The sequence below is a fragment of the Drosophila serrata genome, unplaced genomic scaffold (genome assembly GCF_035046125.1).
Source record: "Drosophila serrata isolate PLE 108 unplaced genomic scaffold, ASM3504612v1 contig_272, whole genome shotgun sequence".
Lineage (NCBI taxonomy): Eukaryota > Metazoa > Arthropoda > Insecta > Diptera > Drosophilidae > Drosophila > Drosophila serrata.
The window spans coordinates 9283252-9309392 of NW_028257170.1; the positions used below are offsets into that span (position 1 = coordinate 9283252).

A 26141-nucleotide genomic window follows, 5' to 3' on the forward strand; every position below is an offset into this window, starting at 1 on the left:
TGCATCGTAATTTAGCCCGGTCTGCTCCCGGTCGCCTCCCCTTGGTCCTGCGCCAGTGTCGCTCTTTAGTGTGCAATTAAGTAGAAGTACGCAGACCGATTCCAGGACCTCCCATTCCCATTCCCATCCACATTCCCTTGTCCTACCCCACACGTGTAATAATCTGGGGCGGGCCTTTGCCATTTTGTTTCGCATCGCCACGCTCCACAATTCCTTATTAATTGACGCGAATTTATGTATTTGCCACGCGTTATTGCTGCCCTGAAGAAATTAAAAAATATAAACAAATGTTTGCTTTTCGGGGGCACCACAAGTGCCAGCCACATAAAGCACACAAAGCGTATCGACTAAGGACTGGGTGGAGAGGTCCTTCTTCTGTCGAGGAGGAGCGGAGGCGGAGACAAACAACAAACGCATTTTTATGGCACTTGGCAATTAGAGAGCAGGCAACAGGAAGTGGGATGCGAAGTGGGAGTGCCTACGAGCAGAGGGTGTTCTGCAATAATTTGTGTGCTTTTTATTTGTGCTTTGATATCCAAGGAAGCATCAGCAAACCTTAATACTCTCAAGCCAAGTCATTGAGAAAGGAAATCATCGTGGCGGAAACTAATATATATATATATAGGGGAATTGTATAAATTCGAATGGCGCCAGCAAAATACATAAAAATATAAAAGAAAGGACTTCCTATAATAACTCAATCACAAAAGAAAATTCCATAAAAGTATATATTTTATAAAGTATGTTTATTCTTTCTTGCGAAAGGTAAGCTAATGTCATGTTTAACAAAGAGTTTAAAAGGTTCTTACGGTGTTTAGAAATATTTTTAAAATCATGAATTTAAAACGTTTACGTTTAGCAATGATGAATATATAAAATAACGCTCCCTACTCTCTCCCTCTCAAGGAGGAAATTAAGCCTCTTCCTCTTCCATCCTTTGTAGGGCATCCCCCGTTCGTCCTTACATCCGATTTCACCCACTTCCCTTTGGACATAACGTTAAGTTAACGTCGGCTTGTCCGCCGTTGTTATGGCCCCGTTCGGATGTTGGCTATTAGAGGACCATTAAATAATTGCTGGCAATTCCAGAACGGCACACAGAACACACAGAAGAACACTGAGGCAAAGCAACAAAACAACATTTTTGTGCTTAGCTCTGCTCTGGTTTCTTTTTATTAAAGGCATCTAATTGCAGGCAATTTGCGGGGCAGCGATGGCCAAAGTGGTTGCGAAACTTTAAAAAGCCACCATCAGCGCTCGTTTAATAAGCCAGGGCAAAAAGGGGCTGCAATGAGCGTATTAACAAGGCCCGAACAAACACCGAAATAATCGTAATAAAGTTAGCAGGCAACGAGACCAGACCGCATACACATCCACACATGCCCCTCCATATGGATGAACCACGTCGACTGACAGGGATTTGGATGGGAACTGGGAACTGGGAACTGGGAAACTGGGGAACGGGAAACTGGGCGACCAGGGAACACTGGTGAACTGGCGACTCCTCCACCACCACCTTCATTGCTGAAAAGCCCGACCAAAACCAAAAACCCCAAATGCAGGGGAGTGGCAGTGGGGAGAGGGGGCTATCTAACCGCAAAACAGTGCAAAAACCGAACAACAAAATGCTGTTGCAAAACTCTCAAACTACCATTGCAGTTGCAAAACTTGTCTGCTGTATTTTGGCCAAAGCTGTGAAATTAATTAAATAATATTTATTTGTTGTAAGAATTTATTAAGCTGTGGAATGGGTGACGGTTCCATGGCTGAAGTTCCATGTCCAACAAGGTGTGAAACTTCGCCTTACGTGGCACCGACCAAATCCAGCACTCAGACACACACTCGGCAAAACTGTTAACTTAATTGTTAACTGCAGGTGAGGCAGAGTTGAAAGGGGCGGCTTAAAGCGGAGGTAAACCCTAAGGGAGGCCATGGGATGTGCCACGTTTAGGAGCTCCTTTAATTGTTGTTGCTGCGCCACAAATTGCAAATGAACACGAATGTGGGGAAAAAGTTGGCCAACGTGGCGTATACGTAACATTCGGAGAGCATTTAACTTCTGCCCCGATAAATTGTGCTTAGAATTTAATCGGGTAAATCGAACTAAACTTAACTTTGCCCTGCCCCCTTAATTGATCAGATTTGCAAAACTACAAATTTGTTGAAGCACCTACAGTCTATGCTTCTACATTTTTATTTTAAGTAAGGCATTAGTTTTGTAACATTTCACTCTATCTTTACCCAAATTAAAAGGCATACCTGCAGATTTAAGGTTTAACTTGAATTTCAAGCATAAACTTTCTACTTCCAGGATGGAATGTCGAGCTCCAATTAAATATTTTTGACTTAAATAGCCCAAACTGGTATTCATCTCACTTTTCTTTGCGGTTTTCCCTGCTCGTGGCTTGTAGCTTTTAGCTAATCTCCATGTAACTTCCCCTCGCTCTCTCTTTCAATGAAACTTTAATTTTCTGCTCAGAATTTTCCGACAGCAGCCTTAAATTGCGTAATGAATCTCTCTACTTGACTGATTCAAGTTTCCGGTTGCCGAAAATGTTTTATTTCCCTTTATTCTGCTCAGAGCCCGACTTGCATTTTGCACTCTGGGTCTCTGGTCCTGCAGGGATGCTGCTCCTGTTTCGCTGCTGAGTTTCCTTTTGTTTTGCCCTGCCTTTTTTAGCAAAAATTATCGTAAAAGAATTTTACCTGGGCTACGTGACTGCTGAACTTAATATCCGTTTGTCATAAGCGTTTCTAATGCTCGCACAGCGGCACACACGTCTAAGGATATCCACCACCTTGGCCATAAGGATATATATATATATATATATACCGACTTGGCTGCACTTAGCCGACTCACACACACACACCTCCTCCTCCTCCGGATTTGACGGGGCACGTACAACAGCCTGCCGGAATCGCTGAGACGGGCTCGGCTCCGGGTGAATGCGCGAGTACGGATCCACACTCCGTAAGGACTCCCAGATACGATCTCTAGGCGGGAACTGTAAACTTGCTGCGCGCTCTCGGGGGGAAGGGGAAAAAAAATAAAAACAAAACAAAAGCCAACGACATTTTCAGCTAAATTAAGTATTTGTAGTATTTTTAGAACTTGTCTGCCAGTTGTATACACTTCGGTTTATTGTGTTCTTGTAAAGACAAAAAAAATTGGGAACTATTTAGAGGGATTTCACTAAAAAAATGCTAATGTATCAGGTGTTTATAATATCCTTTACGATAAAATGATACTTTTTGCTCTTCTTAAAGAATAAAGAATCTTTATTTCCATTAAAATGTCTACCAGTTTTAATTGTCCAACTGTAATATTTCAACTAAATTTTCATAAAATTAATTTAGTTTTATGATCTTTATAACCAAATACTTTTTTTTCTGCGCAAAAAACTCGAATTTCCCCAATCTTTTCGGTTTTCTTTTTTTGTGTGTACCTCTGTTTTTGTTGGTGTTGTCTGCCAATGCATGCGAAAACTTTGCAAGTAGATTTTTGAAAGGTTGCTAGATGCGGAGCGGCGCTTTAATTGCATTTCGCTGCCGCGTTGCCTCCGCCGCTGCCTGGTGCTGACCCGGACTCTGCAGCTCCGCCGGATTCGGGACCGTGCTTGCACGGCTGCTCCTGTTCCTTGGCTCCTTGGTTCCATCTCTGGTTGGGTTCCTTTAAATAATGCAGCGCATTGTCTGAACTGCATCAGGTGAGGAGGTGGCACAGCCACGCCTCTAAAATGCTGGTCATAAAAAGGACCCCCCTCCAGCACTTGGTTCTATATAGATAAACAGTGGAACTCCTGTGATGGGAACTTTGTATCGAACTATCCCTTTAGATGTACCTAATGAAAACATTAAAAAATTGGACAAAATTAAATTATATTAATTTTCCTTATTTAGAAAAGTATAAAGCGCTAGTTATCGCTTATAGAGGTTGCACTGCACTGTGTTCTCTCGCTTTGCTCAATTTTTATGACATAAAAGCGCCGAGACTGCCATTAAAGAAAAGTGTAGCACGCTTCTTGGCGTTTCTTGGCCTCAATGGAGTGGGATGGAATGGCAACGGAGATTTTTTTTAACATCTCTCGCAGCAAGAAATTTTCCAACACATTTGGCAAGCGAGTTTCGGGCCAAGAATCGCCGCGAATGGAATTGGAAATGGTAGTGGGAATGGAAGTGGGAAGTGGGAAGTGGGAATGGGGTATGGGATTGGGATTGGGAATGCGAATGGGGCTGAGGCGTATCTGGGGAATCGCTTGGTTTGTTTTGGCCAAACTCTGCACGGTTCAGCAGGAGCAGTTCAGTTGCCACAGTCAGTGGCAGAGTCCGAGTCAGAGTCGGAATCATTTTCATTTCGTTTTCATTCTGCCTTCGCAACTGCTGTTGCCCTTGCGCAAATAATTTCACTGATAAAGGATTTTCAACGCATCTTATGCTCGCTGTTTGCACTTTCGCAATATGTTTGCCGGCAGTTTGTTTTTTATATTTCTTTTTCTTTTGTTCACGAAATATATATTATGGTACCTCCTGGTGTGAATCTATCCTTGTACAACTGCATTCATATTAATAGCTCTGGATTTATTGGCTAATATTCCAAGAATATAATTATAGGTTAAATAGTCTTCATGCAAAACAAGAAATTCTTGGTTGGAATTAAAAATCGAAACATTTTGTTGAAGGAAAAGAACTGCTTCTAGGGAACTAACCCATCTACACAGTTTCAGTGTCAATATTTTGCTAGCTTACCCATTATCTTCTTCAGTCATTTATGATAAATCTTTTCTTAAACTATTCTTTTAACTGCAATTGTTTTTTGGCTCAATAAAGGAGTCGGCGGATGCGCCTGTAAGTAGTTTACGCGCATTTAAAAAGACGAAGCTGCAGCAACAGCAGGCAGCAGGAGTAGCTGAGTTGTTGCCCTGCCAAGACAAAGGATTTTGAGGCACAAGGAGCAGCACAGGGGGCATCCTTTTATTCCTTCCCGGCCAAGACAAGGAAATGAATGTTGCACAGACCGGCGAAACGTGCAACTTAAATGTTGTTGCTGTTGCCAGTACCTTACGTTGCACTTTGTTGATGTTGCTGCTGCTGCTGCATCGGTTGCCTTCCCCTTGATGTGGCAACTGTGCAGTGGGCATTGTTTGCCAGTTTCACAGCCAAAATGAAACTCAAATCAACTCGTGCATTTCTAATGCGAATTTATATGTTTTAACCCGTCGCTGCCATCAAAATAGCAACTGCTTCAGCTTGGCTTTTGGCTGCTTTCTGACATGTCCGGCTAGTAAAATTTGTGCCCTTATTGAAATGAGCCAAAATGTACACAATGTTTGCTGTGGACCCGACCCAATAATGTTGCAGCTGTAAAAGGGTGATGTGCACTGGCAAAAAATAAGTAGTATTCTAAAATGGAGAGATATGTCAAAACGTTTCCTTACTTGATTAAAAAGATTTCTAGGAACTTGAAGTAAGGTTAATAGAGAAAGTATATAGAATACAATTCTACAAATTAATTTGCTTAGCTCTTCATTTTTGTGACATTTTTCTTTTCTTGTGTAGATTGGGGAGTATAATCGCAATTCCAATCGAAATCCGTGTACGTTTACGTATCTCAATCCCTGCTCAGCCACTATAATTTCTTTCTTGCTGCTTCTGGCTGCTCCTCCATTTTCCGGACCCTCTGAGTTTCCTCGGCAGATTGCCAGACTCCCTTGGAGTCTCTAGTCTCCGTCTCCGTCTCCGTCTCTAGTCCGGAGTCAGTTTGTCAGGTTGTCAGCACATCGGAGGGGGGGAGACGTAGCAAATGGGAAATGGGAAAATCTGGGGGGAGGGGAAATCTCCCCGACAAGGAGCGGAAAAGCCAAGCTGAGCTCACATAGCCCCGGCCAGGACTTGCTTTTGTTACTCATTTATTTTGATTTGTTTACCATTGCGATTTATATTTCTTCCTCTCAAAGCGAGAGGAGTATAAGGAGCAGAAAAAAAGAGCAGAGAGCGTGCAGAGCAATAAAATTAAGCTCGGATTTATTGACCCATTTCAGTTTGACTTGCTGCCATTTCCTTAACCCCTCCCTGCCTCCTTCCCCCCGCCTCGGCTCCCTTTTTGTTATGCATGGCAACTAAATTAAAATGTTTTTACTAATCCCGACAAGTTACTCTTTTAATTACTTTTTCTCCTCAAATGAACAAAGCCGCACAGGGCCAAAGGATTCACCTCCTCACCGAAGGCTGCCCATTTTCACTTTGTTTACATTTCCCGGGCCTGGCCGAAACCCGATTTTTATTTAATTTGCCAACTAACCGAAAAAGCCGAAACCTATTCTCCCCCAAAATTGATCCAATTTAAGTATTGATTTCGAATTTAACAATATTTTTATGTTAGCCACTAGGCTCTGCTAATTGAATCAGGTTCTATGTAGTTCAAGCTTGGCCGGAAAATGTTTGCCTTCTCCTACATATTTTCCCTTTTATTGTTTTGTTTTATTTTTTGTGTATTTGTGTTTGTTTTCCAAGATGTACATACCTAGACCAGGAGGCAATTATATAAATGAAGGCTTTTGCATGCGCTTGGCTTGTCAAGTTTCGGATTCATTTGTTGCTCCCTTTTGTGGCCCTTTTGTTTTATTCAGAGCGAGCGGAGCGAGTGTATTATAAGCAGCCGAGCATCGCATCGCATCCGACTACAAAAGGCGTTAATTAAATATCTTTGCTCAAAGACAAGGCGGCAACCAATTACAATAGTCGACGATTGCGCGACTTCCCAGTGACAATGACAGTGTTCTCGTAATTCTCAACAAAAATCTCATTAAGTGGCGCAGCGCAAAAAGAGCAGCACCAGAAAGAGTCACACGGAAAAATAATCAATCAAAGTGGGGTTTTAAGTATACTTTCTTAAACATGGGTTTTTTACTTTATATCTTAATAGTTTCTAATCTTCCAAATAAAAAGCTGTTAAAGAAAACGCACCTATATATACCCTCCTATGTTCTCCTATATTTCTCTCCGTGCATCCCCACTTGTGTCGAGGAGTTGACTGACAAGTGTTGGCTGAAAACCGAGTTACCTTTTGCAGGAGCCACAGAGCCACGACCCCGAGCTCTTGTTGCTATTTTGCCTGGCAAACTATTTCGAATGGGGAACGGCTAATACGATTGGGCACAATCAAATGAGAAGAAGCAGAAGGGTTGTCGATTGAAATTCAAGTGGCTGTCGCAATTAATTAATTTCATTGTCCTCAACCAAGCCTTCGTTCATCCGATCCGCTCTGGGGTTCAGAGTGCAGCCAGGGAGACGCTCGAATCTCCGGATGACACTCATTAACATAAAACCCAAAAGGTGGCCGCAACCCATAAAGCCAGCTCACTTTTCGCACTCATTAAAACGCGGAGGAGCTGTAGGAACAGGAGCAGGAGCTAGTGTCCTTTCCGGGCTGACGTCAGCACTCAAATTTCGGCGACAGAAGCAAACCCTTTTTCGGCAGCCGCAGCCTCAAAACATTTAAATGTAATCTATTATCTTAATTCCAACACAAATTGTTTGGCGGACGCGAACGTGGCATTCCTTATTCAGATACAGATTCGTCCTTGTGCGGGCTCTTAACCCGGCTAACGAAAATAAAAGCCCATTTACAAGGACTTGAGCCGCCTGGCAATTCAAATGCCAAGACAAGGACAACCAAGGCAAGCGCTGAAAAGCAAAGCTTATCGGCCGCAACGTAAATCACCCAATTTACCATAAATAAAGATACGTACATATTGTCAGTCGGGATGGGAGGAGGGAGTCAAAGGGGGGAAACATCCCACACAGGGTGGGTGGTCTCAGGGTGGTGGCTCTCCGCTGTGGGTGCAACCGCAAGCGTGGCCACCGCCGAAAACCAAAAACCAAAAGAGCCGAAACAAAACACCTTATCGCGGGCAGGCACATCTTTAAGTGGCTGTCAACGGAAGCGGCGGCTGGGGAGGATTGCAGGAGGATTGGCTGTGTGGATGTGGTGGGGTTGCCACAAGGGTTCGGTTTCGGATGATAGTGGGTTGCCCGGGGCAGATGGGGGCAACTACACCATTTGGCCGAACATAAATCCGCAGCAACCGAAGCGAGTGAAGGTGCTGCTGCCACCGGAGATAAATAAATAGCCGGTAAAGTCATTCGGGGGGATTCCCCGAATTACACTTAATAATAGTCCAAGTACAGTGAATAAATAAACAAATTGAATCGCTTTCCCTCAAGTCAATCTTAAACCTTTGAAACGACAGATTAAGTGTTAAGGTAGTTTACTTAAATTTGGGTATTTGAAATAGTAAGAAGTAAACACTTTTCAATAAAGTTTAAACTGTGATTAAACCACTTAAGACTTATACATTGAAATCTGTATTCAGACATAATATAGGCTAACAATCCCATATTAGCTAAGCAAATATAAGAAAAACCCTTGCCGGATAGCTCCTTGAAACCCTGCCAAATCTGGCTATAGCCCAGTTGAAAAATAGGGAAACCTATCCTGTTAGCCAACCCTGGTGCCTTCGTCGTTGTCTGGCGCATCTGATCCAAGCCAAATCCCCCTCGGCTCTTGGCTATTACTCTCATGATCGGGCAGCAGTTGGGCCTGGGTGGGGAGGCTGCTAGATGCTACTCCTTCGCCAGTCTTGGATTTACTTTACAAAAGCAACATTTTGCCAGTTGCGACACGCCACTCACCAGTGTCACCATCTAACCGGCTTCCCATCTACTCTTTTGCAGGCACGTCAGCAGGAGTTGGAGCGCCAGGAGCGGGAGTTGGGGTTCCAGGAGCAGGAACAGGAACAGGAGCAACAGCAACCCAAAAGACGACAGCAGCAAATCGCGATTATGACGATGATGACGAGCACAACGACAAGGATGAGAGTCAGGACAACAAACACAACGACTTGACTAGAAGGGCAGAAGAGGAGCAGGCGGCGGCCAGGACTCGGGATTGTGTGGCCCAGGATAAGGAGAAAAAGGTCGAGGGGCTGGAGGGACAGAAGGAGATGGGGACGAAGGATGCTGTTGCCAAGCCTGCGGCAAGTCAAAAGCGTGCAGCACAAACGACACAATCGCGAAATCCCATCAGACGGGCGCACAGCGAACGGCATTTGTCGACCGCGCCCGTCCACGCCCACTCCAGAGGCAGCATCTCCTCCGCATCCCCCTCTGGCAGCGACTCCCACTCCATTCCCGTCTCCAGTGGGCCCCAGAATGTCATTTTAAATTTTAAGGACACAATGGCGCTGCGCATAAAAAGCAACCGCAGCGACTCGAGAGATTTATTTCAAAGGAGGCCCACGGAGCCGCCTCCGCCGCCGCCAAGAAGTGGTGGTGGTGGTAGTGCTGTAGGATCTGGACCAGGCAAAGGATTAGAGCGGCTGCCGCACGAAATCAATAAGTCGCCAGCGACTCCCCAGAGGACGGTGGTGCGGGTGGCGCCCTTCAAGCAGCCGCATCATCATAATCATCATCATCATCAGGTGGGTGAGCACGAGGTGCATCGCCTGAAGATCTCGCACAGCGAGGAGGATTCCGACTTGGGTGTGGAACTGCGCCGCAGACCCAACACCTTGCTGCTCCACCCGGAAGAGGAGGATGACGCCACCCCCAAGAAGACCTCCATTCTGATTAGCGGCGACGATTGCTACTCCACTATGAACTTGAGCGCTGATGCCGCCCAGCCGCTGTACCAGTCCTCGGTGGTGGTAAACAGCCACTCGGCCACGAGCGTCTGCATCAACGTGAGCAGCGCCGAGGAGCAGGAGCAGGAGCAACAGCTTAACCAGCTGAACACGCTGCGCAGCCAGCAGATGGGAATGGGAATGGGCATTGCCATTATACCCATTCGCGGAGCCACAGAGGTGAACCTACAGCGATCAGTGTCCTGCATCTCCTCCACCTCGAGCAGCTCCACCTCCAGCAGCAGCAGCTCCAGTGGCCGGGGCAGGACCCTCATCCGCCTGGACTACGAGCGGGAAAGGAAGGGATCCGCCACCAGCAGCACGCCCATCAATACGCCGCCTGTCATCAGTTCCACGCCGGCCACTCCACCTCCGATGGCCTCGCCGAACAGCGGCGGCAGTCCCACTTCCAATCCAAGTCCGACCTTGGTACCCCATGAGACGGAGCTCCTAAAGATCCTGCGGAATCCCGTGGAGGCGGTCAAACTCAACCTGGTACCCCATGTGTGTGGTCTACGAGCTCCTCCAGCGGACTGCGGACGCTCCAAGAAAATGCAGGCAGATCCGTCACCAATTGCTCCTGCGGCCAAGGAATCGGGCTTTATAGCCAAACTCCTGCAGGATCCCATGCTGGGGCAGGTGGCCGAGGGCCTGGAGACCGAGACCGTGGCGGAGCTGATTGAGAACAGCCTGCAGAGACTGCAGCAGGCCCGCCGCGGAATCGATATGAGCGGCACCAAAGACCACGACGACATGAACCGCCTGATCAGCGCCTCACTGCAGCGCATCCGCCAGGAACGGCAGCTGGCGCCGACGCCAACCAAAGAGGAGGACCGCCTGTCCAACCGGGGCAGCATCAGCTCCGCCAATAGCTTCGCCTCTGCCCACTACGAACTCTTTGACTTTGACTCCGGAGCGGGTGGCAATGAGTCCGACTGTTACCAGAGCTGCTCCAGCGAGCTGACTGCCGCAGGTGTCCTTGACGAGGAGTCAGTTTCGGTACAGACATCGAGTGTCGAAAAGGATCCCGAGCTGGAACTGGACCCTGCCACGCGGGCAAAGTTCTATCAGCTGCTGGTGGACGCCACGCTGGCGGAGATCGAGCACTCCACGCACGCGGAGCAGGAGCGCATGGGCGGTGAGACGGAGCATCACTACGAGTCCATCCGGCACAGCGGAGATCCCATTTATGAGGAGATCCACGAGGTGCCGCCACCACTGCCGCTCTCAGCTCCGCCCCTAAACGATGCCGAGTTGGAAAAGAAGGCCGCCCGATCGATCTTCGAGGGAGCCTCCAAGTACGACATTCTCTCCTATCTGGTGGATGCCAAGGAGAGAGGCCTGGCAAGGGAAGAGAGCTTTGACTATGGGAATAACCCGAAGATTATAGAGGAGGAAGCAGCCGATACTCTCAGTGATCTGGACAAGCGGCAGGCGGAGGAACGCGACCGGGAGCGGGACAGTGGTCAGAGCAGCATGAGTTCCCTATCTCCGCCACCGCACAACTTTATCTGCGGCGGCAGCGGAGGCAAGTCCGGGAGCGATGTGGAGCGTCAGGATTCCGGAGTGGGCTCCGAGACAAGCAAGACATCGCGGAGCAAGTACCAGGCCACGCCCACCGTACTCCATCTGTGCGAGGACTGTGACGGGGCCGTGGAGATGCAGGTGGGTGACGGTGGAGTCCTCTACGCGCCGCTCGTCTGCCGAAAGTGCGGCAAGAAGCGGGTGGAGCGCAAGGAGATCATCACCGAGATCGTGGAGACCGAGGAGAAGTACGGCAGGGACCTGCAGATCATACTCGAGGAGTTCTGCCATCCCATGCTGGTGGCCGGCCTGCTCACCCAGGAGCAGCTCTCCGCGATCTTCCTCAACACGGAAGATCTGCTTGAGAACAACCAGACGCTGGCCGAGCGCATGCGCGACGCTCTGGACATGTCGCTGGAACAGGGAGACGATGACCTGCTGACGGTGAACATCGGGCGCATCTTTCTCGACTTTACCCAGATGCTGCACGCTTTCGAGAGCTACTGCGTCCGCCAGGCGGGTGCCAGTCTGCTCCTAGCCAACCTAGAGAAGGAGAAGGAACTGCTGCGGATTTTCCTGAAGGTCTCCCAGATGGAGAACACCGTCTTGCGGCGCATGAACCTCAACTCCTTCCTAATGGTGAGTCAATACTTCGATTCCTTAATGGAAATGATAGGCAAACAATTTCTTACTATATTTATACTCCGAAAACACAAATAGAAAATTCAAAGCTCTTGCTAATTCTCACTCACTTTTCCCCAAGGTCCCCGTTCAGCGCGTTACGAAATATCCCCTGCTCTTGGCCCGCCTCTACAAGGTCACGCCCTCTCACCTCGATGGCCGCGATCTGCTAAAGCAGGCCCAGGAGAAAATCGAACTGCACCTGAACCACATCAACCAGGAGGCCAAGGATGTGCCCACCAAGCTCTGGCGCCGCATAAGCTCCTCCAGTCCGAACCGTCGCGCCTCCTGCGAAATCGACATGATCAACATCAAGCTGCGCAAGATGGCCATCGATGTATTGGAGTGGAACCATGACGAGGTCCGCTTCGCCATGGAGGGTCGTCTGCTCTACACGCAGCCCACGGATAGCAACTGGAAGAAGGCGCGCACCATTAAACTCACTCCGGTCAACGCTCTATTGGTCACGAATGGCAAGGTGCGTACTGAACATCTCAAGAAGTTAAATTTAGCTTTGTATTTATACATATTTTGTTAGGATAAGATATTTTTGAGGATATTTACGATTAAGTAGAACATTTGGTAGAGGTTTTTAGGGTTTTTGAATGCATAATTATATATTCCAAAGATTCTTAGGTATCAAACGAAGAAACAAGACATACAGGAGTATAGGCAAAAATAAGCACACTTATTGATGCTGATTAGGAATGTGTATATAACATATTTTATGTTACATATTTTTTATAGATTAGATGTGTCCATATTTAATCCTATCCAAATCCTATTTCTTTATCTTTTTAATCCTAACCTACTCCAAATTAACATTCTTTGACCTCTTATAAATATCCTTTCCTTCACGAGTAACTAGCAATTTTTCTTGAGGCGACTTAACAAAGATTTGGTGGCTTCTGCTTTTTCATGGCTTTCCCCCTTTTTTTTTTATCCCGCTGAGCACCTCTTGTGGAACCTGCTCCCGCTCCTCCTCCCGCTGGCATCACATTTGACAGGTGACCAGGGACGCTTGAGCGTTTGACACGAGCCAAGTCGATGGTCATGGAGATGGCGATGGCGATGGCGATGCCAAGGCAATTAGCGCACGGCGCTTGCCACTAACCTCTCTCGGTGCGGCGGGAGCTGTCGCTGACCAGATTGTGGAGCTAGCTGTCCCGGCTGTCCCAGCTGTTCCGGCTGCCATGGCAACACTTTTCCGTGCGATAAAAGATTTCAACAAATCAGAGCCGAGCCCATTGAAGCGAGACCGCATCCATATCCATTCAGCCGGTTATCGGACTCCAGCAGCCTCCTGCTGGTGCTAGTGCTCGTTCTCGTTCTCGTTCTCGTTATGCTCCTGGTTTTTTCCTTCTAATGAAAAGTGCTTATCCCAGCAACTATCTCTGGCCCCGAAAAACAAAAAGCCATTTTAGTCCGGGGCAAAAAGTAAAAGAGTAGCTTGCTCCTGTCGTCTGGCCTCCAGGATGGGCACATGGAGACAGGGACAGGAAGGAATAGGGGTCCTGGGATCGGGGGCGTAATCTGCCTACCATGGACGCAGTGCGTGTGTCACATGTTTTGTTTGGTTTTTCAGCTCCGATCGGGGTTTTTATTTTTTCCAATGGCCTGCTCTAAATTTCTGGACCGACAATTGCTCAATTCAAGAACGGTCAGTGCCGAGTCCGTTGCCAGTTCCCTTTTTTTATTATTTTTTTTCTTGCTTTTTTCTGCTTTCCTTCTTGTTTTGGATGAGCGTGTGGGTCTTGTGGCTCCAGTTGCTTCTTGGTGCCGCTTCCTGCGGCAGTTTCTCGGCCTGACACGCTTTGTGCTCACTCTTTGCCAGAGCCTTATCTAGGACGGTGTTTAAGACACTGGCCAAAAAATATAGGACCTACATATTGAAAGCTTTAGGAAAAAAAACTAGTTATTGAACTGATATAAGTTTGGATATTTAAAGTAAAACACAAAGTTTACACTATGTTTCATATGACTGTGTCTAGTATTTTTGTCAATACATCTTATAAAACTTTCCCCTCGATAATCATCCCAAGTTTATTTAATTTTAGGCATTTCATTTGTAAATTCAGATTGAATCCACACCTTAAATTTTTGCCAGTGCCTATCCCTATCTATTTTTGAGTTGTAATTTTGTTTAGTTTCGTTTTACAGAATTTTCCCTTATATTTTTTGCTTATTTCTGTTCCTTTCTTTCCATTGTCACCGCTGTTGCTCCTGCTGCTCCTGCTGCTCCTGCTCCCCCTCCTTGCGATGCTTGGTGGACTTTTTTATGCCGCACCAACCGACATCGACGACAACTAAACCTGAAACAACGACAACGACAACTACAACTACAACAGCCAAGTGCCAATTACAGGGCGGAGAAGGCCGTGTCGGAAAAACTGAACTTCCCGAAGCACACGGGCATCCGCGAGGCCTCGCTCCTGCTGGTGAAGGAGAAGTGCGGACGCTACACGCTGATCCGGGAGCCGCTCTATCTGGACAGATGTGTCGTGTGCAGCGAGGCGGATTGGGATGATTATTTCGAAGTGCAGGAAATTTCATCGAAGGACACATTCATATTCAAAGTGAGTAGCACGGGGACGGGTTCAAGGGAGAGAGAGAGAGTGGGTTCGGTATCGGCTTGGTTGTTCCCTGGCCCTTTGTTTTCCACTTCAGCTGGCCAAGCCAATTCGGTCCGCAGTCCGGGACTCCCGGCTCCCAAGTCCGTATCCCAGAGTCCGTATGGTCCGTGGTCCGTGGTCCCGTGCCAGTTGAGTTGGCTTTTGAATTAGTGAGCGCCTGCCTTTTGACTGCACAACGCCAGTGTTTTTGGGCTTAGTGTGGGAATCGCTTTTCGCTGGGGTAGTGGGTGAGGGGAGTGGGAATGATAGTTCTGGGGCTTTTTTCCTTCGCCCTAGAAATGTGGTTAATAGAGCAGTGCAACAGGAGGGTTAACAGGCCGCGAAATGGTACAATACCACACATACACAACAGGGGGGTTAAAGGACCTTTAAATGTGTACAAAACAAAGTATGCGAGTATGTAGAAATGGGTTTTAAAGCGATTCCTTCCTTTTTCATAAAAAGAAATGGACGAAATATGATTCTTTCTAATGACCAATAATGCTTGTCCAAGATTTACCATATAAACCAGAAAAATTCGACATAAAGCGGTTTTGAAACTTGCCGCTGAATCAGCTTTAAGTACTTCCAGCACAATCATTTTGGAATGTAATAAAAGTCAACCTTGGATAGCTCCTTCATTCGCACTCACATGCCCATAACCTTTCCTGGGGTCCTGCTACTGAATTCCTTGGCAGGATTGAAGACGAAGCAACACAATGAAGAGTTTACCTTTGGCTTTAGCCCCGCCGTTACCTGGCGAAAGCAAAGTAAAGCAATTTTAATAACAGACAGAGCGCAAAAAGCGTATGCAAAAATCCATTTCAAATCTTTGCTCGTCTAATGCTTGTAGCATCATCGTCATCATCCTACCATACACCAGCCAGCCATCCAGATTTTAGTCATGCAAATTTCTATTTTCCTTTTCTTTATTTTTTTATTTTGTGCTCCGGTTCAGGCCTGGCTAAGCCGTCGGGCGGCAGGGAGCTAGGTCCGGGCGCAGGAGCCGCAGGCGGGGCTCCTTTCAGACGCGCTCAGGCAGCGCACGTAGAGCGGCTGCCAAAATGAATGACATTTATTGAAATACGTTATATAAAGAATGAAAGAAAAACGCACGGGAGCGCAACAAAATGGCTGCGTGAAAGGCGGGAAAGGATCGGGCAGGGATCGGGTCTGAAAACTGGAAACGCTAGACTGGGGGACAATGCGAGACAGACAGGCAGGCGGGTTACCCTCCAGAATACAGAATAAACAAAAGGTGTATGTTATATTTATCTGGAAAATGTTGAGCATATGATATATTTGATTTTCGAATTTGAATGTCTTCAAAATATTAAACCAAATAAAGTACAATTATAAAAATACTATGTATAGGAGAGAATTTTTCATCATTCATTTTTTATAATATTAAATTATTGATAACTCGACTGCTCAATACCTGTTTTCCTTTGGCTTATATGCTTTCTGAGGCTGTTATAAATTTAATATTAAAAAACCATTGAGGAAATAATTAAATGCTCATAGATTAACATAAAAAACCATATAAATAATATTACAATATAATATTTCCTAATGGTTTAATATTTTGTTTATATATATCCATATCTAAATTGGATACCTGCCTTAAAATAAAAAGTAAACCCATATAAATAAAAGCAAATTCAATTAATTTACCCCTCATCATATGTAATAATTATTAAAATAGAATATAGAAGAATATATTTATGATTTTCCTTCAGAACAAGTGACATTTTTCTCCATAGATAGTGTATACTCATCGGGTTCCATATGTTTGAAGAGTGTAGGGAGGGAATAATCCATGACGTAGGCAGATGGGGGTCGGCAGCGCATAAATTGAAACGTTTAGTTCCGGCCAACTGAGCAGCTGACGAGTCTACATCCTGGCAAACCCGTGCACCCAAGCACCCGAACACCCCGTGCCCGAGTACTCCTGTACACACGTGCGTATACGCAATCCACGAGTCCTGTCACAGTGACAAGTCCTGCGAGGGGTGGGTGAAATCAGGGGGGGGGGGGGAACAGTGGGATAAAAGGACACCCCCTACAGTGAGGGGTCCAGTCAATCAAATACGTCTAACGGGTTTACACCACGCTTTATTTATTCACTATTCGCAGGCGGAGGACGGCGTCAGGACGAAACAGTGGTACACCCAGATGCAGTACCATGCCCAGGGCATGGGGGCTTGGAGGAAGCGGCGCAACGCTCTGGCCAACATCATGATCAACGGGATGCTGGCGCGCAGCTAGCCCCGAAGGACGAAGGACGACGTATAACTCAACAATTGGTTATGCATTTAATTTGTATTTATGCGCTATTAACCAACCAGAGCGATTTCGTTTCGTAATTATAATTTAAGCGATATGCAATTGAATCGAGCACGCATAACGCTAGTTAGTGTTTACATAATGCCTACGACTATGCCTATGCCCATTACCTATTACCAATACTACTTATCTCTCTATACTTTATGCATAACCATACGTACACACACGAATACCCTGAACACAATGCAATAAAATACCATACATACATTAATTAAACACCTGAAATTGTGAAATAATTGAGAGGGAGAGAGGGGGAGATTTGTTGCGGACTTGCGTCATAAATCCTGCCCTGGCCCATTGATTCCCACCTGGCCTACACCTTAGGAGCCGACCGAGAGCAGTTCACTTCTTCGATAAATCTTACGTGGCTGTATTATTTTTAAATTTCGCCTCAAGATTTATGGTGGCAGGTGGCCGACAAAAGGGAAATTATATATATTACAGGGAAATCGAGGCACGCACGCGGCCCCTCCTCGCTTAGACTAAAGGCTGAAACAATCAGGACTCCCTCGGCAAACGATATAAACCATTGTAAATACCTTCGGAATCGTGGCCGAGTGCTAACCGAGTTGATTAAACCATTTTAAATCCCATGAACTCATATTTGGCCAACAATAAAAACACTCAAGTGGCTGGGACTGTGGCTGGGATTGGGCACTCGGCTTTATTATTTGTTTAATTACACAAACAACAGGGCAGCCAGATTATTATGGTTAAACACGAAACGGTAATTGTTATGGCCAACAATTGCTGCGACAATTGTAATGGGCAAAAACGTAAATAAATATGTATATGAACAGGACTTGGTTATTGCCTTTGTTGTATTTTGGGCACTACAAGAGTGTATGGCTTAGAGCCTAATCTATGGCTATATTTTGCTAATGGATTTTCAGACAGACAAAAAAGGGAATATCACTGTTCACAAAACAAGAATTAAATTGAAATTAAATATTCAGAGTTGCTAATAACTTTAGATCTTTGGATAGTATGAAAGTGATAGAAAGAAATAAGCTTGTACCTTGGTAAGTAACTTTTTAGACTTTACCTTCAATTAATAATATGTAAATTACAACTTTAGGGATCATTTGTTCTTTCTGTGTAACATTTATATCTGAATCCGTGGTTATTAACTTTTCATTAGTTTATTAAACCCTCGAACTTTATTATAACCAATGCTGTTTATCTAGATCCCATTCCAGACATTTCACATGCCAAATTGTTTAATGGAAACACTCACCCTGGCTTAGTTTTCCCTGCGGTTAACCCACGCAAACACACACACACACACACACAACAACACAACAACACACAGCAACTGCGGACACGTTGAAATTAGTTCGGTTAAGGCTATGGGAAATAATTTCCAGACTCGCCTGCGGCGCATCAAAGCCTTTGATGGCTTCCGTTGTAAATTATACTAATACGCCACGTAAACAAGTTCCAAATCCTTTAAAGCTCCGCAAGAAGGCAAAACTAGGGGAAAATTGAAAAACACCCGGCAACGGTCTGAGACTGAAGCTGAGGAAAATATTATAGCAAGCCGGTCGGTGATGGCAAAGGGAAACTGCATGCTGAGCGCAATTATGCTGGACAAACATTTGCCAGTCAGGCGGAGGAGCCATGGAGCTGCTACACAGCGAGAAATATAGCTTAGAAGTTGGGGAAATAATTCCTGAAAACAAGGTAGACTAGTCAAAATAAACAGAGACTTGCGGATAAGGTAACTGAATAGACTCACTAGATTTTTGTTCTCTTGAATACTCCTTCCCTAGGGATTATATCCTTGGAAATGCATTTGAAAATTTGCAATTTAATTTTTGAGTTACCTTTTAATATTATTATTCAAAGTATAATAACATTTTACCATCTCTTATTTATTTCACTGCATACTTTGGGGCAACTTAAGAAGGAATTTTAAATCGCAACCACAGTACCTGCTTTTGGCCTGTGTAACGGAATCGACTGGCGGCAGGTGGAAATGGGTTTGGAGGTCGGTACTTAGCATGCACCTTGGCATATCCCCATACACACACCAAGACACACACTTACACACACATACACTCACTCAGTCAGTGCCAGGCCCGATGGCGATGCCACACAACTACTGCCAGTGAGCTCCGAGCTTGCCAAACACAGACAAAGTCGCAGTCAGGGACTCTGGGCCAAGTCAGCTGGAGATGTTGACTAGGTCGTGAACGTGTTATAACAATAGGGTGTCACGATGGCACTGCAAGGAGCAGCAAGGAGCGGCAGGGAGCGGCAGGGAGCGGCAAGAAGCAGCAACGACATCGGCCGACTAGCTAGCGACTAACACTAACGAGCAGTTAAACAAGCTTAAGATTTGCCGACGCAAATAAAAACACAGCCGAGCTGCGAAGAAGCGGAAAACCAGCTCCCAATCCTGGCAAGCGGAACAACGAAACGGAAGTGCGGATCGGCGTGCAATAACATAACCCAGGCACGTAGCACAAACACGGTACATTATATTGTATAAGCAGACTTCATTACGGTATTTAAACAGAATATCCACAAATTCTGACATGCCAACCGTGCACAGTGGGACGGATAGAGCTGGTAACAGGATATACATACAGTTAACACCACAAACGAATTATCCCTACGCTCGAGCAGTAATTGCTTTTCGAATTGGGCTTAGAAATTGAATTATTCGCTTTCATAAATTCAATATTATTGCTTGATAATTAAAACTTTGGTATTACCTGCTGCCACGTGGAGGAGAATGGGCGTTACTTTCCAGCTTTCAATATCGAATCAAATTGGAACCTCAACCGCCCTCCCCTCGAAAATGTTATTGGAAAACTTGCACGAAACTCCAAACATTTTGGCAGGGAAACTTTGGCATTTCACCCATGGTGCTCGAGGCGGGCACACACACACTTACCCACATCAAAAGTCAAATTGTGAGTCAAAGTCTGAACTATCTGGAGGACCACAGGACCCAAGACGCTTTTCCTTTCCGTCCCACTGAGCGCCTTGTGAAAAATGCATCACGTACTGCGAAGGTTGGCGTCTGATTCCTGCCCGATTCCTGATGCCTGGCAATGTGATTAGGCCCCAGGCACTGAATGCACAAACTTTTTCCCCACACAAACTCCATTCTGCCTGAATCCTGGCAAGACGAACCGACGACCTGACCCCGGCATATGCTGCCGCCGGGCAATAAAAATTTGTCGCCGGGCCAATAAATGTAGACCGTATCCACCAGCCAAGAAGCAGCCCTGTCGCCGCCGGAAAAACTAACCGAAAAACCATTTCATTGCTGTATTTAAAATGCCGCAAAACTTGCCGCACACACACCGGAGCCCTTTCCCTTACCACAAGAACAAAAAAAATAATAAAATAAACGAAAGGGAAGAAAAAACGGGGACACAATGGTGAAACAGGTGAGACAGGCTCGTGGTGTTCTGGTCCTGTTGCTCCTGCAAGCAGATTTGGAGTAATAAAAAATTGAAATTAAAAGTTCCACTTCAGCTCAGCTGCCCACTTGGCCGGTCACCGCGAATGTCCTGGCGATGCCATGGCGACACAGTTTTCACACGAAATAGGTCGTAAAAATTATGGGCCAATCCGCGGTTAAAGGTGGTCAGAGATGCCGGCACTTTTGTGCCTATTATTTGGATACAGAGCTTGCAAAACTTGTACTTAATAGCACTTTTATGTATTTAATAGGCTTTTAAATTAATTAAAAACTTTATATAATTCACGCTGTTTAAGAAAAACTATATCTATAGTTATTTAGCCATAAATTAGTTGTAAATTTAATGGTATTTAAAGCCAACACATGTTTCCAGAGCTTAACGCATGAAAGTAATGGCAATGGAATCATTTAGCTGTTACATTTGCATTCATTGATTTATGTTAATGTGATTATGTTATTCAATTAAAATTCCAGTTGATATTAATTGAAAATCATCTAATACAAATAAGTCATGTTGTTGTGTACATTAAAAAAAGATTTATTTATGCGATTTAAAAGCATTTTAAGAAGCTTTTACACTGTTTTCCATGACACAAAAGAATTACCTTCTTGCCTTTTTATCATCACTCATTTGCGCTCGAAGGTAAAAGGTTTTCCCTACTTCCCCTCCTCATCCTCCTCCTCCTCTTTTTTATCCACTTCAGCTGGCTGCTCAATGAGGTCAATGGGCAGCCATTTCATTTCCATAATTTTCATTATTTCGCGCTTAGAGCAAATCAAACAAATCGTTGTACAGCAACAAAAAGGAACATTTTTTAATTGTTCTGCGGCCTTGTCAATGTCGCTCTGTGTGCCTGTGTGTGTGTGTGTGTGTTTGTGTATGGGGTTTGGGGACTGAAGTCTAATCAAAATTGCTGTGCACACACATTCAGCATATTTCACACATCGTAGCCGACAGAGAGCACATAAGAATAATGTGCGACACGTTCGGGCATAAACCGAATTAAGTATACGCCGCGTTTGCCAGGCAGTCAGCCGGCTAGCAGGACCTAGCGGGAGAAAAAAAATAAGACCCGGAGTTGCACAGTACCCGGAGAACCAAGAGCCGAAGAACCGGAGGACCCGGAGAGTCCGTTGCGCCGCAAAACCAACCACACATACGCACACGTAAACACACTCACGCCAAGTCGCATCTTTATGCGTTGTAGCTGCTCCAAAATGGCAAGCAAACACATCCTCCAGATCCCACACCACCCCTGCCCCTTCCCAGGGGCACTCACACCCTGCAGCATGTGCTAAATATGTACGAAAAAAAAGAAATATATAAAAAAAAACCGAAAGGAAAATAACTTATGATAACCGAACTTTATATATCCTTACTTATCCTTGAAGAGAAGCCCTCTAATTTTCCCTAAAGCTTTTCCCTAAATAGGTAAATGAATCATTTCAATGTTTAAGAAATATGTCTAAGGTTAAATTATAAAACGGTAAAGGATTTCTTTACTCATATAAAAATTAAATTTGTAGTCTTAAGTAACTTTTTCAACAGGACACCTTTTGTCCTGAGGATATTAATAACATAAACATTTTCGTATACGTAATATTTAAGCTGCTTTGGCAATACCCTTAAGCTTCATTCGAAATACCCCGTGAAAGGGTAGCAAAAAGAAAAGTGTGGCAAAAACTTTTCATGCGCACGCCGTGGAAAGGCCATCGTCTAAGTGAATTTTCCATAGTCAAATTTTGTGCGGCTTGCCTTAGGTCAGGCACGGTCTTCGGTCTTCGGTCCTTGGTTGGTTCTCGGTCTCCGGGTTACGGGTTACGGACTACGGAATACATTCACCATAGTCCAGACCCATTCGCAATTTTTAGAACTGCATGAAATTTGCATTAATTTGCGTGGCCAGCTCATTCAAGCAATTTTGGCTCCGGCCACACAATAAAATCCCAATCCCAAATTATTAAAAATTTCAAATAAATCACAAATTTGACCAACTTGCAGCGGGCAGGGAGTGGGGAGGGAAGCCGACAGCAGATGCCGGCGACCATCGTGACCGACTGGCTTCGAGTTCAGTGTGTCAATCGACATCGGTGGAAAAGCGGAAAAGCCGAGCGCCATTCACAGAGAAATCCGCTGACAAAAGCGCGCGCTTGAGCAGTGCTTTGAGTGCATAGAAAAAGACTCAAGAGCAAGTGAGTGTGAACTTGTGAGTGCGGCTCAAACATGGTGAGGAAAAACTCGAGTGTCGCCAATTTTCCCAGCACCGGAAAGTTGGGAAAGCAGCTTTGGGGGTTGATGAAACTTGGATTCTCCAGAAAACTCACCACAAGCCTTAGTTAAATGTATTATATTTGTACATTTCCTGTGTAAGTTTATGTAAAATTTAGAAAATGTCCTGTTTAAAGCTTTCTCTTTTTATTTTGAAAATAAATAAAGTTCACTGAAAATACAAAACAAAAATATTTGAAATACCAACTAAATCGACAATAAGATATATTTTATTTCAGTATTACACAGTTTCAGCAATAGTGTTTTAATTGTGGTCATTTAAAATTATGAATTCATTTGTTTTTGAAATGCTTAAACTTTTTTTAACCATAGTTTTCTTCATTATTATTTTTTATTCAAAAGTAGCACTATTAACAAATAGTTTTGAGGAATTAAATTAGGAAAGACCAATAAATAGTTCCTAGAGTAAAACTATTCCAGAAAGCTAACCCTTTAAAACCTTAAATATATTCATGATTCAATTCAATAAATTCAATTTGAAGTTTTCGTATTTCCAAACTGTCCAAATTGACCTTCCCGCTGTTATCCTGGCAGCCGAAAAAGAAAAACACTTTGACGGCAATTGGTCATTGACTGGATAGAGGAGTGTGTCCTCGGGGAGGTCCTGGAATCCAAAGGAATCCTTTAAAACGTCTCCGTAGGCTCGAGGCGGAGCACTGCTAAGACGCTAAGATGTTTGCTTAGCTGGCAGGAGACTTTAAACTTGGGGGAATTTGCATACATTAAGGGTGTTTTGTTATTTTGTTAGCAAAAGGCAATTCAAATCCTTTTACTTCCGCTTAAGGCAGCAACAGCAACGACTATGGAGCAAGACAGATGCGACTGATAGCAGGATTCACATTCGCACCGCCGCCGTCACCGCCACCGCTCCCTCCACTCCCCCTGAGGCTTTCCACAACCCCTTCCTCTAGTTTCCCAACCCCCTCATATCGTATTTAACAGTGACGCGTGCGTAGCGTATAAAGAAAAATATGATTACATATTGTTGTATTTTTAGGGGGCGGGCGAAAGGAGCGGAAAAGGGTTGACATTTTTGTATTTTTTCTGTCTTTATTTATTTTTTTTACCCCTTTTGAAGCCGTGTCAGAAAACGGAGTCGAGCCACTCAGAGGCAATCAGCGCCGATTTCCCCAACCACACAGGAAAAAAGCAAATCACTTTTCAACTTTAAAGTGCACAGATAAAAACTGCATGTCCTGGAAGGATATCATTTTTTCTAGAGACTGCAGTCATAGCCCTATGCTTTAAATACCCATATTAGTGTTTGAGACACCAAAAATATAAACGTTAAATATAATTGACTGACTGTTTTCACTTCAAGAAAAAAGAGATTTTTAAAATATATTTGTTTATCCCAGAAATAACCATAAAATCGAAGTAATGTAAAGCTTCTTGGAAAAATTGCTTGCTTTGAAAAAAATATAAATAAAGTTAACAACAAAAAAGAAAACTAACTTGGGGAATCCAAAGTTTGTATAACTTTGCCATTGGATAATGGGATCGAATGTGCAATTGATCATAATTAAGTCAAAAATGCATTAATTTATATAAGTAAATGAAATAACATAAGGCTAACATTGTTTGCCGAAATGTGAATACTCTTGAAGTTTGCAATTAGATCATTTCGAATCGACACATTTTGGTAAAAAGAAAGAAATACATTTATACATATTATATAATAATATTTTTTTTGATCAAATTAACATGTTATAAATTATTTATATCTTAAATCAATAATCATAATGGTATGCCATAGTAGTTTAATAATACTATTAATATCAACATATAACAAAATAAGGCTTAAAGTAGATAATCATTTTAGGTGAGATTCTTAAAGTTTCGCTTGCAAATTACCAAGAATGAAAAGGTAAACAAAGGCAGCATTCCACCTTTGCAAATGTCAAAATTGACAACCACAAGAGTGGATTATATTCTTAAAAGGGCTCTCTCGCTCTTAGGTTCCACTTTCCAGGGCGAGAAGCCACGATACTTTTACGAAATAAATATTCAAGAGAAAAAGAAAATTGTTTTGTTTCACTTACTCGATTGCAGATTAGCTTTTGTTGCAGATCCCAACGGTGAATTTTGAATTTTTCTTTCTTATAATTATGACGGCGACACATTTGTTTTTTATTGAGTGTAGAAAAACGATTAGGATGAGAAAAGAGAGAATGGCAATTTTCAATTGATTTTGCATCAAAAAAACGCACTGATATTGGTTAATTAAAAATACACGACAGGAGGCCGGCTCCCGTTTTGGGGCTGTTTCAGGCCTTGCCCCCACTGCACTAGCACTTTTCACTACGGGGAACTGTTGATTTTCCGGAAAGTTTCCCCCGTTTCACTTTGTTTTTTAATGATCTCCTTGCGAAGAGACGTTTACGATCGTTCTGCCCGAAGACTTGGAGGGAACTGATTTCCAACGATCACAGGAAGCTCCGCTCCGCTACAATGGAAGGCGGCGATGTTGTGGGCGAGAGAGGGGATACAGTGATGATATCAAGCTTAGCAGGGAGCTTCCAAATGACATCCATTTCCTAACTGGACTGCAAAATACGATCCAATTGGTATTTAATGGGCAGTCGCAGCGAAAATTATAATTGTTTTCTATTACTTTTCCGATCGTTTCTATTGCATCTATATTAAATAGTCGTCCGATTTTTTTAAAATTAGTCAAAATTCTGGAATAAAAAAAAATTTGCATATCTTAAAGTAGTTTACTGCAAACTTCTGACCAAAATAATAATACCCTGCAAGCGTATGAAGAAGTATCTTATTTTTTAATACAATACATAACTTTTAAAACACCTAATTACCATATTCTGATGTAAAATATACACAAAATTTTTCTCTCAGTGCAGAAAACTTACAAACAAATAGGCAACAACAAAAACCGATGAGACAACAAGGGCAACAATGGCGGCATTCAATTTTTAATATTTGCCTTGCAAATTTTCCATAAAATGCATTTGTTGTCGCCTCCGCCCCTGCCGAGGGATTTCGAGGGATACCCTGGGATACCGTGGAGACGGAGACTCCGCCGAAAATGGTGGGCGGAAGAGCCGGAGACCCGAAACGGCAAAACTGGCAACAGGAAGCCGCCAGCGCCGGGCCCAAGTGGGAAAGTGAATGGAGCACGGCAATGTCAACACATGGAAATTGCAAGGACGGCGGCGACAGGATGGCAGGAAAAGAGCAGGAACAGGAATAGCAACTATAAACGGGAATGATATGGCGGAGTGCGGAGCTAGTGAGCCCGGCTAGGAGCCGAGATAGCTCCAGGAACGAAGGTAGGCTGGGCCGGGCGGAAGCAATAAATTGGTTGGGCAAAAAGCTTGTCGCAAACGCAGACACCGGTAAAAAGCGGCACGCGAGGCCCGAGACAGGCCCGTAATTCCTGTTACTGCACCAAGCCCCAGCCAAGAACCTAAACGAACCAGAACCAGGTTGGGTCGGAATATGTAGATGCATATACCTATGAGGAGTAGGAGAAGGAGGAGGCCCCCACCGAGATGGTTTATTTGCCCATGAGGTTGCAAATTAATACTAAATGTCTGCCATGGAAATAC

At 44.4% G+C, this 26141-nt stretch overlaps 1 protein-coding gene across 3 annotated transcripts in view; it reads left to right on the forward strand.

Annotated features, from left to right (window-relative positions):
- RhoGEF64C (Rho guanine nucleotide exchange factor at 64C) overlaps positions 1-17059 on the forward strand; it is a 119866-nt gene extending 102807 nt beyond the window's left edge. For all 3 annotated transcript variants that reach the window (XM_020960060.2, XM_086833587.1, XM_086833588.1), the window contains 4 exons: positions 8734-11843; positions 11968-12363; positions 14234-14461; positions 16634-17059. In XM_020960060.2, the coding sequence (XP_020815719.2) occupies positions 8734-11843; positions 11968-12363; positions 14234-14461; positions 16634-16765 (3866 nt within the window). In that variant the 3' untranslated portion in view covers positions 16766-17059. The remainder of the gene's footprint in view (positions 1-8733; positions 11844-11967; positions 12364-14233; positions 14462-16633) is intronic.
- Positions 17060-26141: the final 9082 nt, after the last annotated feature.